This window comes from Ochotona curzoniae, unplaced genomic scaffold (assembly GCF_017591425.1).
Source record: "Ochotona curzoniae isolate NIBS_2020 unplaced genomic scaffold, NIBS_Ocur_1.0 contig_43, whole genome shotgun sequence".
Taxonomy (NCBI): Eukaryota; Metazoa; Chordata; class Mammalia; order Lagomorpha; family Ochotonidae; genus Ochotona; species Ochotona curzoniae.
The window spans coordinates 30,984,286-31,001,860 of record NW_024466218.1 but is presented as its reverse complement, the minus strand read 5'-3'; the positions used below and the strand labels follow the sequence as shown (position 1 = coordinate 31,001,860).

The window sequence follows — 17,575 nt, the reverse complement described above, 5'->3', positions numbered from 1 at the left end:
ATACAACTGAGTAGTTTCAATTTACTCAAATATGTTCTCTATTCCTTCCTCCCACCACTTCTCTACATAATTACCTCCACTAATGTATGTCAAGTCCTATCAATTTATAGTTCATTTATATAGGAACTAGTTTGTCCTTTTTCATTAACATTCCCTAATCATTGCTGCTTACTGCCAAGAGAATCCTAAATTCTGAAACTGAAAAAGCTGATTATCCAAATATGTTTCTGCTAAGATGTCTAGATTTTTACTAAAACAAATTAACCAACCTAAACAACTGGGGAACACTTACTGACCAGCAATAGGGACAACTCAATATATCTAAACTTGTGTTACATTAATTGTTTGCCATATTTTGTGTTTCAAGGGACTTAGAAGACAGAATAAAAACACCCAATTCTGTATTACTCTGCAACTGCCAGTAGCACTGCATTATTCTCCTTTTGTCCCATGATTCCAAGGGTGTGGTCTGGAAATATGGAGTCACAAAGTGTTGGAAAACAATTGGGAAGGTTGGTTTGGGTTGTAAAGACACACTGTTCTCTTAGCGTGTCTTGACTGGACATTGCAGTTAGGGATACTCAGTGGGAGTCAATGGCCACCCTCAGAACCTGGAGAGCAAGAGGGCAACCATTCCGTAGCCTGATGGTGAAGTCACAGTTTATACCTGTTCTAGTGTCCTGTCTGCCTCAGGATTTCTCTCAGACTTTCCCTTTTTAGTGAAATAGTTATTAACAGCTGCATTAACTTAAGCCAGGATGGACTGGGTAGCTCTGACTACGCACATCTAACTTCTGCCACAGCTTTTCCGATAGCACGTGAGACTCATACAGTCACATCTGTCAGGGTTCACTGTGAGAAACCATCTTAGTTGATTAAAGACAGAGAAATGAATGTAAAGGGCATTTTTAAGCAATGGCTTTAATAGGACCCCAAGCAGCAGACGTAGTTGGGCACTGCCCCCTTTGGCTGCAGTGAGTGGATAACAAGAGAACCAAAGGCTCAAGAGACAACCGTATGACGTCAGACAACAGGGCTGTGTGTTAGCCGTGACTGCCTCGATGATGACACTGGAGATCTAGTTTAGTTTTTTTTTTTTTTTTTATTGGAAAGGCAAATCTACAGAGAGAATGACAGTGAGAAAGATCTTTCAACTGCTGGTTCACTCACCAAGTGGACGCAATGGTTAGAGCTGGGCCAATCTGAAGCCAGGAGTCAGACTCTTCTTCTGGGTCTCCCATGTAATTGCAGGGTCCCAAGGCTTTGCGCCAACCTCCACTGGCTTCTCAGGTCACAAACAGGGAGCTGGATGGGAAGAGGAGCAGCTGGATACAAACCAACACCCATATGGGATCCCAGTGGATGTAGGGCATGGATTTAACCAGCAAGCTATCATGTTTGGGCTTGATAACATTGAAGATGAAGATAGTATTGGAGGAAGTCATGAGGGGCTTTATGATGCAATTTGTGGTGGTATAAGAACGAGAAGAGAGATAATGCTCTTCCAGCCACTTGAGGAAACAGAAAAAAGTCCCCTACAAGCAAGGAAAAGAAAGAGGAACCAAATATTCCAGCTGCTGATCCTGGGCTTCCCAGCTGTGGAAACTGCCAAATGAAGCTCTGTTGTTCAAGCCATCCAGCCTGTGCTGTTTCTCATAGCAGCCACGCTGACTGAAACAACCTAAAGCCCCAAGGCTAAATTTCAAACTCCCTTGAAGGCATGGCAGCCACAGGAACAGGCAAACATTCAGCAGCAGTCAAACAACCCAAAGCAAAATGTAGTTCACAGAAGGTGTGAACAGGTGGGGTAGGCCTGTGGAAGCAAAAGGTCTGACAGGGATACAGTTGCCCAACGTTGTATCTTGAAAAACTGCAGAGGTGATGACAGTGTGAAGAGAGCGAGCATGGCCTGGGGATGAAGCTGCTAGGTGCAGGGGCATTCTGCGTGCCTGCCAGGATCAGAATCAAAATCAGAATCAGAAGAGAATTGCTTTTCTTGCGCTGTCTTCTTGCAGCCTCTTTCCAGCTCCCTCTACTGGCAAAGCCTATTGCTGCGCCGCCCGGATAGCAGCACTTGTTTTAGCACCTACTTCACGGAACACACACTAAGATGTTCAGAGGCTCAGAGACAGCAGATATTAGCTCAGGCACGCGAAAGGCTGTCACGTGAGACCTCCGCGGGGGCTCTGCAGCGCCGGGGAGCGCGGTGTTCAGTGGTCCAGGGGCCTCCGCGCACTCCCTGTGCTTGGCTCCACCGCGTCCTCTCTGCTGACCAGGCATGGAGGAGCCCATGCTTCCCACCCTTGCGCTCAGTGCCCGAGAGGCTGCGTGGATTTCTCTAAGACTGCATTGACACCTGTCACCTGCCGGAGGGTCTGTTGATGGAAAATAGCCGGCTGCGCAGCCCGGCCCTGCACTCCAACCTGGGATGGAACTGTGGTTTAGGAGCAGTAGATGCCGCGGGTAGGAGGTCCCTGGGGGAGGGTCCACCTGAGGGATCATGTTGGAGAAAAGCAGTTCAAATGGCAGCCAAAACACCCAAAGGAATCTGTCCGCGGCTGGTGTTGTTTTCCTCGCAGCACCAAGTGTCATCGGCGAATACCCGTGGGTGGAGACCTTGTTCACTCCCAGCTGCCTCTACAGGTTGGTTTCCAGCTGAGGGCGGCAGAGGCATGTGGTGTCCCCAGCACTGGGCCCTAGCCCAGGGCGACTCTCCATGGTCAAGTGTGGGTGTCTGGAAGCAAGGCGAGGCTGGAGACAGAGGAAGAGTGGAGACAGCGGAAGAGGCACCAACCAGCCCTTCGCCTGCAGTGATGCGCTGGCCGGAGAATCACGCTCAGCACCGGACGTTAGTTCAGGGATGCTCCAACAACCAGGCTAAACCAACAAGGGGTTCATTGCCTCTCGTCCCACCTGCTGGGACACCCCCAAACCACAAAGACTGTGCTGGAGTTTCTGCGGCCTTGCAGACCCACTGGATCCACAGCAGGACACCCCCGGACTGGGACTGACCGGTGTAGTCTGCTGAGGTCTTACAGCACTTCCACGAAATGAACAGAGGTAAGAACAAACTTTAGCCAGAGTGTTGCTTTTGCCCGAGCTGATCTGTGAAATCCTATGGCTCCTTGAAAAGTTATATCAACCTCCACTTAATTGGAGATTTTCATGTAGTAGCTCAAATACAATTTTCAGTTTTGCTGTTCACTGTGGGAAAATGGGGTTCCCGTTCAAGGCCTGGTCATCACTCCTTTCTAATGGACTCTAGCTTTCGCAATGCTGAGATGCCTGGAGGCGCCTGTCCTGTTCCTGCAGGTTCCTAGGCTGTTCGCACCTTTTAGAGCCCAGCTTTCTGTTCTTTAGTCCTCCCTGAGAATGGTTCTGGTCAGCCAAAGCCTTCCTCTTGTTTTCCAGTGAGGTTAATGATTTACCTCATTTTTGTACTGTTCTGAAAAGGAGTCTGGATGGAAAAGATTTGCAGGAGCTTCTCTTGGAACCAAATGATTCCTGCTCTTGTCATTCCGCAAAGATTCCCCTTCCATTCCAGATCACGCTCAACCCAGAGTACAGTTCCCGAGCACTCTATCACTGACACGTTGCAAAAGCCATCCGTGTTGTATAGCAAAATTAAACCATGTAAATTAGAGAAACAGAACACTCTCTTTTCTCCCCCACCCCACATCTTCATGTACCCACAAGTACTCCAATATCTGATGTAGGTGTCTTAACTACTAAACACAGGCTCCTTGTAAGAACTGTGAAAACAGGGAGGCTACTGTGGCAAAATTTATGTATATCATCTTTAATAAAAATCTTGGAGAAAATTAACTTGATAGCTCAAGAATCATAAAGCATTCAGTTGAATAGCATTATATTTTTGCAATGTAAATAAAAATCACAGTAAGGCAGAAATGTGTTGGTGTGGTACAGATTTGCTTAAATTCTCATTCTTTCTAGCTATACAGACATGATGTGACTACTAAGATGCCTTATTTAGTATTACTGATTGATATTCTGATAGGGAGGATTCCAGATTACACACCGACAGAGTAATTGTGCTTCTTCTTCTGCAGTAGATTCTGTACACTGCAAGATTTTGTTTCTCAAAGACCAAGATGCAGGGTTAAGGGGAACAGAACCTTCCATAAAAGAGAATGCTTTTGGTTTTGTTGTGCCTGATGAAGAACAGGAATGGGTGATCTACGCTGACTTCAATGGAGGGGACCCTACTTTTAAAGCGCACCTCACTTGCAGTGCCCGCAGCAGCCTCTGTCCCCTCCTCATTTATTTCTACATAAGCTTTGTGGAAAACATTGGACAGAAATAGGTTTCTCTCCAAAGACATTCCGGAGAAATCGGCCCTGCTCTGGCTGAAGGCATCGCTCATCCCCAAGCTGCTAAGGGCCGACTTGAGGTCGTAACTCTCTTCCAGCTTGAATTTGGGCAGGTGCAGCTGCACGTCATACAGCTCCATCATGTCCTCTCGAGTCCACTCGTTCAACTTCTCGTATGTTACGGTCTTTTCCAGCTGTAGGTTTGGAACCAAGGAAGAAGAAATCAGTCATTTGAAACTGAAATTGTCTCAATTTGGATTCAAAGTGATAGAGTGAAATCTCTAGGAGTTATGTAGATAATTATGGTGGTTCCCATCATGCACTGTAATAAAATACACACATTTCAGAAGACTCTGATTGGGTAATGAGATCCCTGACACTCAGCCTTCAATTTTTTTTGCTTTGAACAGCAATAATTCTTGCGATACAGGAGAATGTGTAAGTTCGTGGCAAGATGTCAACCATGTGAACACCCAAATGCATCAGTGTAAATGTACATTAGGTGTTGTTCACACGAGGCATTTACTCCTTTATAACATGATATAGACAAATTAATTTTATCAACATGAGAGACAACTATTTGAAACCAAAATTTGGAATAAAATAAGATGCTTATATTCTATAATGACAACAATACAAAATTAACAATATAAATAGTAAGAAAAATCCAAAATCTTACAAACAACAGGTTTTTTTTTTTATTATTATGAGCTTAAAGTCTCCTGTCTTCTCTTTACATGTAAAAAGCTTTAGGTACTGAATATGTGCCTACAAATGCATGTGTAGATATTTTGATTTTTTAAATGCTGTGTGTGTTTTCAATTCTTAATTCTTTGTTATCTTGAGTTTTCTGAATCTAAGTGCCAGTTATCAAAGACATATATGCAAACAAGTGCTATACGTTAAGAATGTAGCAATAACTTCAGCTCAGGCACCTGCACTTGGAGGAAGAGGATCTTATCCTGCAAAGCACGACTTTGAGGGTTACTTATCCAAATTGATCTTATTTTACCATCTTCTCCAGTTTCACAAATTTTGTTAACAATTTGGAAATCCTTTCCACATACCAGTAAAACCTTTGGAAACTTGCAAGTGTTATAAGCTGGATGCATATGCAAAATTAGATACTGTGCAAAGAAAGATAGGCCAAGCAGTGCATTAGAAATTAATATTTGCTTTAAGCAAATTGCTCAAAATCATGTACTTAAGTTTTTCCCAGTAAGATACAAAGAGCAAGCAAAGGAACTCATTAGACAGACTATCTTGCTGTATTTACCTGTTCCAATCCATTAACATTTTCTGGCAGAATTATAAACATGCTGAGGTCACGGTTCTCATAGTAGAGTTGAAGGCCCATGGCTTGTGGATTTTCAATGTAGAAAGTGCGCAGCTCTTGTTTCATGGACATCATCTGCACTGGCTTGCTTGTAACCTGTAAGATCACATTACGAAGTCATTGAAAAGGTATCCCACCAAATCTATTCTGCATCACCATTGGTTCTCAACTGTCTGGGCCACTGGTGGAACTGATGGTCCTTTGATAAAGTGTGAATAAAAGTACCCAAGTCTCACTTTGTAGAGATATATTCCTACTGAACAATGTCACCAAGATGGCATGAGGCAGTGTCTTTCCCTCCCCAACATTATTATGACAATCTCTGAAATCAAAGCAAGATGATTTCCACTGAACACTTTATAAACAAACACTCCTCACTGTACACACATTCTGTGTAAACTCTGTAAGTGCCAGTGAGCCAGAAATCCAGCAAAACATACTTCACATGCAAATGTCTGAAAAAGTGTTCGGATGCCACAAAAATGGAAATCTGCTAAGATGATAAAAAAAAAACAACCAACTACCAAAAAATTTGCCAAAACATACACAAAAGAAGTGATATTCAATATCCCAAGATTTCTTGAAAGAAAGCAATAACAAAAAGATCACATTTACTAAATAGGCAATATATCCGAGCAGAAACATCACCAAGAATGCATGCAGCACAGGACACGTGGTCAATCTTATGAAACTACAGGACTGAGAGTTAAGCACATCTACAGAATGAACACTAACCAAATGTCTGGCAGGAAATACAAGACACTGTGAGCAGGGGTGGAGCAGCAGGCACGGCCCAATGCAGGGACATGCAAACCGTCATAGCAACTTTAGAAGAAAGTTTGGCAGATTCTCTTTGGTAATTTTCTAAATCTAGGTGTTATCCAGATGTGTTTTTTAAAAGAAGCAAAATTTGTTTATACATAAAAGAGTCTTGTCCACAAGACTTTATAATAGTTTAGTCCTTGAAAACGGGAGTGTGGGACTAGCATGGCAGAGGTTGGGATGCTACTTGGAAGACCACCAGCCCATTTCAGAGTGTAGGTTTGAATCATGGGAGAATAGCACAAGAGCTTGGGTCCGTGACATGCGTGTGGGGAGCTTAGGTGGAGTTCCTGGCTTCTGGATCCTTCACCATGTCTCTCTGTCATTACACCTTTCAGTTAATGAAATAAATCCTTTAAAAAAAAAAACCCCTGCAGGGCCCCATGCAGTAGCCTAGCAGCTTAAAGTCCTCTCCTTGAACGTGTCCAGGGATCCCATATGGATCAGGTTCTAATCCCAGTGGCCCCACCTGCCATCCAGCTTCCTGCTTGGTGACCTGGGAAAGCCTTGGCTCCCTGCAACTGTGTGGGAGACCTGGAAAACACACCTGGCTTCGGATCAGCTCAGCTCTGGCTGTTGTACTACTTGGGGAGTGAAACAATGGGTGGAAGATCTCCCTCTCTGACATTGCAATACAAAAAATAAATAAATCTTTTAAGAAATGTTTTTTAAAAACTGGAAAGGATTCTCACCTTGTTTATTCTGAATGGCCTTTCTGTAGTATTTTTCAGTAAGAATTGATGTTCCCAAGTTCCTTTAAAGTATAAGGCATTCACCAGAACCATCCTGGTGGTGGAATCCACAGACTCATCAGGGAGAAGATTAGGAATTTTACCTATAAGAGCATAAACAGAATTTCCAGTGGCCAGTGGTTATGTGCATATTTCAACTGAAAATAACCAGATTTTCCATATTCCCAAAACAATAGAAGCTTTATTTAAAAAAAAAATAGTAATGTTTCTGGGGGCCTGCACAGTGGTTCAACAGGCTGAAAATTAAGGTTTCAGATTTTCCAGAAATGTTATATTGTAAAGATAAATGCCATTCCTGCCCAGAAAAGCCAAGGAGAGGGAGACCTCAGAGACGCAGTCCGAGAGTCCGTGCATGTTCATCACCGTAGGTATAACGTGGTTTGAGGAAACAAACACTTCCTTCCCCTTCACTTCTGGGTGGCCACCAACTGCAACCTGCTCCGGTTAGCATCTCAAAGGTTGTACCAAGGTTTTCCGGTTGCCCAAACCACTGCTTTCTGCAATCGCCTGGATCAGATTGGTCTACTTTCTGTTTAAATGGAAATTTGTCTAACTGCCCCCAACACATTCTCTACAATCTTGTCAATGAAGCACCTCGAAATATTTAGCAAATCTACTCATATCAAATAATGTCTCAGAAGCAGTGTGTCTGACACCTGAAGTGGAGGTTAACATCCCGGCCAGCTCAGCTTCATCCTGAAACAGCTTCATTTTTAAAAATAAGGGCTGAGTTTTCAAATGCAAAAGTACAGACATGCAGGAGATTTCAAGTTTCAGGGACATCCTGCAGCAATCAGTGTAAAAATCAATATGGATGATTTTCCAGGAAACTATCAACAGAAACTCAAGAATTGGTAGGAAATCTGAATCATAGAAATCAAATGATTGAAACGTAAAATCTGTCAAGCAATTACATTTGTAGAAGCAAACCCACTCTGGACGTTTTGACAGGTAAATTCTTCTAAACCTTCAAGTAACGGATTAAGTTCTACACTACTAAGGCAGCTTGAGAGTATGACATGGAAAGTCCTCTGCTTGCTTTTATCAAGTTAACATACTGCCTGTTTGAAAACATGACAAAGAAAGCAAAAAATCTCCACAGGGAAGTCAGTGCTTCCTAGGACAATAAGCCCCAAAAACCCTAAATTATATTTTAGCAAATAAGTCTGATTACTATTATTTTAAGACTCTCAGAAACATTATCCAGGAATCTATTAATTTAGAGCTGTTGCAATGATCTGAATATCTCTGTTTCTCTAAAATTCACTGTGGGTACTTAGAACTCACTGCTCTCATTGGTAGGGCCTATGGGCAGGGACATGGCAGATATTGAGAGCTCTGTTCTCACAATGGAATCAGTTCCCCTTATCAAGGAGGTTTAGAAAGCTTGTTTGCCCCACTTGCCACGGAAGAATGGGGTATATCTGCAAGCTGAGGAACACCCAGAATTATCAGTAAGCACCAGCAGCGAGGAGGAAGCAAGACCCAACTGATGTCCTGAGCTTGACCTCTAGGTTCAAAAACTGTTGAAATGACATATCTCTTACCCCATACTTTGATACATGACCTTGCTGTTGAAATGGCATATCTCTTACCCCACACTTCGATGCTTGACCTTGTTGTATAAAGTATTTTAGATTATATAGCACATCAAGCAATACACTTTTGTTGGCATTGTTACTAGATAAATATCTATATAATGCCTATTATACCTTTAAAAACTACAAATCAGGAGGATCTTATATTCCTTTTTGCATGTCCCTGCTTTGCATTCCTTGAACTCCTTTTTGGTGGGATATGCTCATTTCCTTGATGAGATGGTGGCTTAACTATGACTTTTTGGTAACACTATTGGAAGAGCCAAAAATTTATGCCCTGAATAAAAATAAAGCATTTAAATATTTAGACTCTGATATTCTAATTAAGAAATACCTCTACCTACGTACAGCACACGTTAGAACAAATCGGTCTGTGCGTGGCGAAAGCTCTCTGCTGAGGCTGAATACTTACCCTCAGTTTGTCTTTCAACCCAAGAGTTGATCTCTTTTCGGATTTGGTCAAAAGATTCCACAAAATTAACAGACTGTGGTTCTGCTCCAAAATAGGTTTTCATGTCTTCTAAATATTTCTGAAAGACATAAGCAAAATTCCATTTTACCCAGATCTTGTCCAAACCTGAGAAGTCAAGTCTATTTAGACTATCCAACAAACTGTGCAGAGGGGCAGTTGCAGACCCTTTCTACATCATTTATGTCTTTTTATTCTGCACTCCCAATTTCAATCGAAAATCAGACACCTCCATCTTTCAGCCTAGTCAGGCACCAATTGTCCATGCAGAACTTCAGTTGTGAAAACAAAGTCTGTCACACACAATGCTGGTGCTTTCACATCCTCATCCTAACTTTTATTCAGGCCTAGAAATAGGCTAGAGGCAAAAGGGCGTCTCTCTGACTTACAGCAGTGACCCCAGCGGCCAACAAGTATCGACGGCAGTAAGAGACAGCACTGGAACCATGGTGAAGCCTGTGGATTTGGTAGCTGCCTTGTGTGGACACTAAACTTACCTACGGATTCAGTAGAGGACTCCTGAACTAAAAACTTTCTTTTCACATTGTTCTCCTATTCCATCTATTGTCCTTGCCCTCTATCTGTCGGACCCCTGGGTTCTCTAGTGTGTCTTGACATGTGCCAAAGGTACGGAAAACCGCACTGGAAGAATTAAATGATCAACCTGGCTTGGGCTGTACTACTCTGAGGAGTATTCGTGCCTTCACAGGACAGAATTATTTACTTTTATTGGAAAGTGAGATTTACAGAAAGGAGAGACAGAAAGATCTTCCATCCATTGGTTCACTCCCCAAATGGCCACAACAGTCGGAGCTGATCTGCACCAAAGCCAGGAGCCAGGAGCATCTTCTCAATTTCCCATGCAATTGCAGGGTCCCAAGGATTTGAGTCATCCTCTACTGCTTTCCCAGGCCACAAGCAGAGAGCAGGATGAGAAGTGGAGCAACTGGGAAATGAACTGGTACTCATATGGGATCCCCAGAGTGAAAGGCAAGGATTCAGCCACTAGTTTATCGCACTTAGCCCCTTTCCCCTGTGTTTTTAAATTCTGTTTCCCCTTAATCAACTACTGGCCCAGGAGTTGTACAGGTCACATTTCGATATTCATGCCCATTGGCCATTCCTAAGGGGAAAGGATGACCATCACCCATTCATCCTGCACATAAACATCTGATCATTAGATCTTATTTGAAATCCCAAGGACTTCCTTTATAGCTAGACAAATATTGTTTGGTCTAAATGATTCTTTACTAGGAAGTACTGGCTGCACTAAGATTGTCCCTGAAATCAATGTGCAAAGAATGTATTGATCATTTTCTCATGGCGCTTTGTTTCTCATTAGCTTAGAACAAAACATTTGCACTTACATTGACAAATGGATATGCCTTCTCCACGTAGACCCCATTGGCTGTTTTAAGTATGTAGGAATTGCTGGGCTTGACAATTTCTGAGATAAGTGTCTGGAAGTGAGAGTGTATTTCTTCAACACTACTCAAGTTGATTTCCTTTAAAACAAAAGGGATTAGTCCAAAAAATGCTGAACAAGAGCAACCTATAAGTTAACAACCCTTAGCTAAATCAAGTAATTCATGTGTTAGAACCAAAATTTCAAAATGTCCTTAAGGTAGATTTTTAAAATAGGTTTTCTTAATGTTATTGGTGCAAAAATTTAAACATTATCAGGCTGTAGTTTTCATCACATTTAGTTTGTAAAAGCAAGAGCACATTTGACAGTAGAGACTCTTTCAATGGGGTCAAAAAGGGTCGCGACAAGGGATAAGAATACAACTCTTCCAAAAAACACTTGTAATCTGAAAAATGGTTTCATAATTTTAATATTCAAGGGTACTTCCAAAAGTTCATGGAAAGTGGTCTGAAAGGTTTTGAGGTACAAAGGTTTTAAAATTCATGGATGTATTTTCATGAAATATATTCCATGAACTTTTTGAAGATTTTTTGTGTGTTCCAAAGGAAAATTATTCGTTAAAATGTGCTTATATTAATCACAAAGATACAAGTGTTAAAAATACTTTCTTGTTAACCGTCAAATAGATATTAAAAGAAGAGCTATACCATTTTCCTTTTCTTTTCATGTTCGGGACATTTGTTGTCATGGTCTCGGTTGAGTTGAAGCACCTGTCATATGAATAAAAAGACAACTGAATGTAACTTGAGAAAGTAATCAGATGGAATCTGAATCTGTAAGTACAAATCAGTCCTTCCTGCCCTTGTGTAACATACACTTAATTGGACAAAGGAGCTCCAGTTTTATTTTAATGATGTTTTAGGCTGAATCAAGCAGTACTTTCAAATGAATTTGTGAAAGTTTAGTTTAAGCTACTTTCTTCGTTTTAACATTTTTTTAATTGCAAGTTGAGAATGAGGCAAATTTCTATTATTTTCTGTATTTTAATTTTACCCATGGTTATTTAAAGAAGAAGCCCACATATTCCATTGAGACCATCATTTAGACAATTTAAGGAGTCCATCGTCATTCAAATTATCTGACCAATTTGGGGAACTTCAGTTGTTTTATTCCAATGAAGTGCTTCAGTTCTATCTTGACACTTATAATCTTTGTGTCCAGCCCAGTACAGCATTCAAAAGCCAACAGGAAGGATGTGGATAGCTCTGCTTCCCTTGAGTCATCCAAGAATAGTACACAGGGCAATAACTCTTCCCCAACATTCTGTGCCCAATTAAAATGATAAAAGCTAATTCAAGACCGGTTACACTGACCCACAGTGACAGAACAAATACATCCTGTCACAGGGAAAGGGGATGCAGCCAATGCATAGCCTTATTTGCAATTGAAGGTTTAATATTTAAAATAAGGGCAAACAGCACAGCAAAAGAATTCTATAAAATGGCTACAAATTGAATTTTGATTTGCCAGATTCTTAGATGACACCTTGGTTAAGGACTAAGCCATACAATTTACTGATAATCAAAACCAGCTGTGGGCAGAGGTGTTTTTGCTTTTGTTTTTACTGTTTGCTTTCAAATCACACAACATCTCATGAACTAACGTAAGGGTGATACCTTACTTCTAAACTAACAGAACGTTTCCTACCAAACTCACTAAAAATTCCTAGCTATCCCCAGTTCTGGACTTGACAAAGAATTCCTTAGTGTGAAAATTATTATGTCAAGATACAGAACAGTTTTTCTTTTTATTTTACATATATTTACATGTATGAAGAATTATATGCAGTTGTATTTATGTGTGCAAGACTGTTTCAAAAGCTTATAAATGATGTTTGTTTTAGATAAAAAAAATTGAAATTCATCCATATGAACAAAGACACGTATAGATGGATGTTTCCTGCACACTTTGCTGTCTACGATGATTTGGATGTATTTATATTCACAATGCTTTGAGAATACTTACAGCAAACTAGAACTTCTTTACACAAATTTTTGTTTCACTATTTTAACAGTCTCAGTTGGCTCTTTGATCAATTAAGACAGCCAAGGATTGAGAAAAAGATAAAAAAATGAAACAGATCAGAAGGAGCAAAGTCATTTAACGTTTCTTTTTATTTCAATAAGATCCTTCTAAAATTAAAAATATGCTAGATAATCCCAGCATTTAACAAATGACTCATTACTTCTTGAAATAGCATAACCACCAAAATTTTTTTAAAATTTTATAGTATTGAATTAAAATTAATATGCTGATCATTTCTCTATTTTATTTTATTAGAAGACACAGGTTCTTAAATGGATTTCTGGGCAACAGTTTTTAAATGTACTTTTTTCTCTGTATTTCTTTTATGGTCTATCACTCTTTATGCAAATTTCTTTGTAGAAAGATTTTTGTAAAATGTGGACTATTTGGTTTTAAGGAGAAAATTGAAGTCAAAAGGCAAAAAAAAGCATTTAGTTCTAAGACTACCAAGGACCACTCACCTGGGCCATTTGAGCTGCAGTGACCCCTTTGGTGCCCAAATACACCATAGCCAGGCAAGTTGAGATGCCCCAGGGAGAAAAGAACACATTTTTACCCTCAGCAGATTCAGCTAACTTTTTGCCTAAATCGAGGGCAAACTGGTTGATTGATGTTGCTAAAGAGTCCATTGGGAGAATCTAAGAAACATAAAACATAAGGCAAAAAACACATTAATAATCCTTTCCATTTTGATTCTATATTTTTTCTTTTGATGTTATAAAAATATTCAGCCATACACAAAGATTCCCCAAAAAGTGGATAGAAAATGAACAATATGAAAACCTTATGCTTAGGTTTGAAATTTACTTCACTTTGAAATAAGTTTGCAATTTTATTCCAGTTTCTGGGTTTTGTTTAATATCTTCTTGTTATTATTTTATGATACAGTTCCATAGACTCTGGAATTTCCCTTTCTCCTCCCCAAAATCCCTTGTTCCCACTAATTTCCCCTATATTGTAGATGGTCCTTCATAAACAATCATAAATGCACCATTCTGCTCTTAAGACATTGTAGTTATGATCAACGGAAGAGATTTCAGCTTTCTATTGTCAAGATACATTTAACAGTTTCGTTGGGAGTCCATCTTTGATTGGAAGTAGAGATGCATACTGCATTGTATCCTCACATCTGGATATGAGAGTTCCCATGACACAGTTACTATACATCCCCTTTAATGAAAAGCCACAAAACAAAATCAACAACAGGAAGAAAAATAGAAAGTTTACAGCAACATGATGATACTCAATGACCAATAAGTCGCTGAAGAAATGAAAAGAAAATTAAAAAGAGTTTTTGAAGAAAAAGGATGCTACTGTATGACCTATGTGTTACTGAATAAAGTAATCAGAATAATAATTTTGAAGAAATGTAAATAAAAACAAAAATATCAAAACTCATGACATGTACCAAAAACAGTATTGAAAGGGGCATGTATAGTATCAGGAGCTTACAAAAAAATAGAAATACCACAAATAAATGGTATCATAATTAATCTCAAGGATGTATTAAAAAAGAAAAATGAAAAGGAAATAAGAAATGAGGAAAATCACAGTAAATATAAATGGAATTGAAACTTTAAGGTGATCTCTTCTTGCATAATGGATCCTTTGATCATTATGTGGTATCCTTATTTATTTTTTTAATATTTTTTCATGTCAAAGTATGTATTAGCTAGTACAAGAATGCCTATCATAGCTTGCTTTTTCTTTCCATAAGCCTGGAATATCTTTTTTCATGCCTTTGCTTTCAGTTCCTGCATATCTTTGTTAATGAGCTGTGTCTCAAGTAGGCAACAGACAGATGGATTTTGCTCTTTCATTCAGTCCGTTAATCTACGATGCTTAATTGATGAATTTAAGCCATTTATGTTCAGGGTTGATATGAATAGGTTGTAATTTAGTCTTATCATTTTAGCAATGGGTTGTTCATTGTTTGATTTAGTCTTTTTGTTTTGTTTTACACATTTACCTTTGATTTGGGCTGGTGTTGTTCCTTTTCTCTGTCAACAGAAAATCTTTAAGTATCATCAGTAAGGCAAGTCAAAAACAAGCAAATTCTTTGAACTATTTTTTACTGTGGAAGAATTTTATTTCATTTTCAAACACAAAAGAAAGTTTAGTTGAGTAAATTATTCTAAGTTGACATTTTTTTTTTCCTTTCACAATCTGTAATACATCACTCATTTTCTTAGTTTACTCTGAGAGGTCAGCAGTGAGTCTGACTGGGGTTCCTCTATAAGTTAAGTGATATTTTTCACTTGCGCATGTAACAATCTTTTTCCTGGGTTCAACTGAAGAGGGCACCCTTACCATATGTCTTGGTGAAGATCACTTTTGGTCAATACTAATGGAAGTTCTGTGCCCCTCCTATGTTTTGTTTCCTAATTCTTTCTCCAATTTAGGGGAGCTTTCCTTTATTATTTTATTCAGTATTTTTTTTAATTATGTATTTTATTTGTTAGAAAGACAGATTTACAGAGAACAGGAGAGACAGAGAGGAAAATCTTCAGTCTGCTGATTCACTCCCCAAGTAGCCACCAAGGCCAGAACTGAGTTGACCTGAAGCCAGGAGCCAGAAACTTCTGGTTGGTCTTCCACACAGTTGCAGGGTCCCAAGGCTTTGGGCTGTCCTCAACTGCTTTCCCAGGCCACAGACAGGGAGCTGGATGGGAAGTGGGGCTGCTGGGATTAGAATAGGCACCCATATGAGATCCTGGGGCATGCATGGTGAGGACTCTGGCCTTTAGGCTACCACTCCATGTCCCCTTAAATTAGCTTTTAAACCTACCTTCTCTGGTCCTTCTGAAACTTCCATAACTCATATTCATCCTATTGATAGTGCCCCTCAATTATTGAATACTTTTCTTTTTTAGTTTGACTCAGTTCTCTTCCAGCTTTTTCATTTTTCCCTCATTATTAAAGGAAGTGTCTTCCAAGCCAGATTCTTTCTTCTGTCTCACTCCTTCTACTATTGAGACCTTCAAATGAATTTTTAATTTGCCCCATCATGTCCTTCATTTTTAATAATTTGGCCTGATTTTGTTTCAGTGTTTCTATTTCCTGTGTGACAAATTTCTTAAATTACTTGAATTCCTGTATGTGATTCTCATTGTTGTTACAAAGCTTTATAGCAAGTTTTTCACATTGTTTATTCTCCATTTCCTAAATGTCTTCATCAGTTAACTTGAAGTTGACTAAAGCTGTTGTTCATTTGTGGCAGTGGCATTTGTAATATTTATTGTGAGTCTGTCTCGTCTACTGCTCTTGGTCATTCTTATTCTACCAAGTCAGTACTGTTTTCCCTGTGGGGCTAGTGCAATGCTTTGAGCCAGAAAGGAGCTTTCTCCCAGCTTAGTATACGTACACCTTGCTGTTATCCAAAGATGCTATATGAATGCAGTCAAAATCACATTGACTTGACTCAGTGTAACTGCTTCTGTCAATGTCTAAGATTTTAGTGGGAGCGATTTGGTGATCAAGGAAGAAAAAAGGGAAAGGAAAGATGAGGGAAAAAATAAGTAGGAGAAGAAAGGTAGGTCAGAACTCTTGTCCCTTTCTCCACCAGAAAATTCCACACATTCTCAATGTGCAGATGGTACTCACTCACCCACCTCAGGACTCTGAGTGTGTCAGAACATGACATGCCTCCTGCACCTGCATTTCCCTAATCACCTGTAGCCTGCCTCCCCCGAGGGAGCTGGTAATTTTGGCTGGTTATGAAGAGCATCCGAAGTGGGATTTTAGGGACTTAGATTTCTCCACAGAAGAGAAGAAGCCTACCAGTCTATGGAATTGGGCTAGGACCAGAGACTGGGAAGTTGGGGAGAGACAGACAAACCGTTAGCTCCACAGGGTGATGGTCAGGGAACAAATTCATGCTGCCAGCCTCACTCTTACGCCAAAGTAGAAGTTAGACTGTTATGTTGAGAATATTGTATTTTCTTTTGCCTGCATTGTCAGATACAAGTACAGAAACAGTAACTCCACAAGCATGACTGACAAAAACTTCACTCAAGGTTTCACAATTCTTAGCAAACTGATTTCTCTAACTCAATTGAAAAAGAATGTTTTCTCCCCTTTAAACTTCTTTGAGCACAAACACTGGACCCAAAAAAAGTACTTACAATGCCTTGTGTTCCTCCACAGGAGCTGAACGGACAACTTGTTCTTTTAGACCGCGATTGTGGTTGTGTTCCTGAAGCTTTAACTTAAGAAGTGAAGTTCTGGCACCTCCCTCCGTGTAACCCCACCCCAGAATCACTTTCACAAGCCCATACACTCCTCAGGCTTATCTTGGCCAGAAATTTAGATTTCAAAAATATAGGCTAGTTGGCACTTTTACCTTCATTATTTAATTACTCATGTTTTGTGTCTTATCAGCATGTAGAAACTTGAATTCTGACAAATCGTAACTTATGCTTTCCTTCATTAATCCCTTCTCTCTTGTAACTCAAACTTTCCTTGCTTAATCCCTTCTCTGCTTTGCCAACTGACAACAATTGGTGTACTTTTTTTTTTTTGACAGTGTTTTTGAAAGACACATAGAAAGCTTTAAATTAATAAAATGGCAATGGGCAACAAAACAGAAAATGCTGTGGCTCTGCTTTGTTTTCCCCTATAAATGTCATCTGGCTTATCTTTGTTCATTATTAGAGAAGAAATGGTAGACCAGCTATGTAATTTACATGTGCATGGAGTGAAGGGAATGAAGGTGAGAAGGAGTGGAAATCCAGAAAGGATAAAACGGAAGGAGGTTTCTCCAAGCTGTTTCTGTTTTTCTCCTATTAAGACCACACATATCCTCTGGCAAACTGAC

At 40.0% G+C, this 17,575-nt stretch overlaps 1 protein-coding gene across 3 annotated transcripts; it reads right to left on the bottom strand.

The window, feature by feature from the left end:
• Nucleotides 1-3,851: 3,851 nt before the first annotated feature.
• On the bottom strand, nt 3,852-16,989 carry SERPINB10 (serpin family B member 10). 3 transcript variants are annotated; one of them, XM_040985097.1, is made up of 8 exons: nt 16,889-16,989; nt 13,221-13,397; nt 11,382-11,444; nt 10,676-10,813; nt 9,252-9,369; nt 7,182-7,324; nt 5,608-5,763; nt 3,852-4,525 (listed from the first exon to the last, which is right to left on the bottom strand). In XM_040985097.1, the coding sequence occupies exons 2-8, from the start codon at nt 13,386-13,388 to the stop codon at nt 4,121-4,123; spliced, it is 1,191 nt and encodes a 396-aa protein (XP_040841031.1). In that variant the 5' UTR covers nt 13,389-13,397; nt 16,889-16,989; the 3' UTR covers nt 3,852-4,120. The 3 variants fall into 3 exon arrangements, with proteins under 3 accessions (XP_040841031.1, XP_040841032.1, XP_040841033.1); XM_040985098.1 differs by having other exon boundaries at nt 16,884-16,983; XM_040985099.1 differs by lacking the exon at nt 16,889-16,989 and adding an exon at nt 14,729-15,093.
• Between the last annotated feature and the right edge of the window lie 586 nt (nt 16,990-17,575).

What these genes read in the sequence shown, in the direction of transcription:
- SERPINB10 (XM_040985097.1), bottom strand. Translation starts at nt 13,388, where the DNA reads ATGGACTCTTTAGCAACATCAATCAACCAGTTTGCCCTCGATTTAGGC. An exon ending in CTGCAGCTCAAATGGCCCAG is followed by an intron (nt 11,445 to 13,220) that starts GTGAGTGGTCCT and finishes TTCATATGACAG; the next exon opens with GTGCTTCAACTCAACCGAGA. An exon ending in ATGAAAAGAAAAGGAAAATG is followed by an intron (nt 10,814 to 11,381) that starts GTATAGCTCTTC and finishes TTTGTTTTAAAG; the next exon opens with GAAATCAACTTGAGTAGTGT.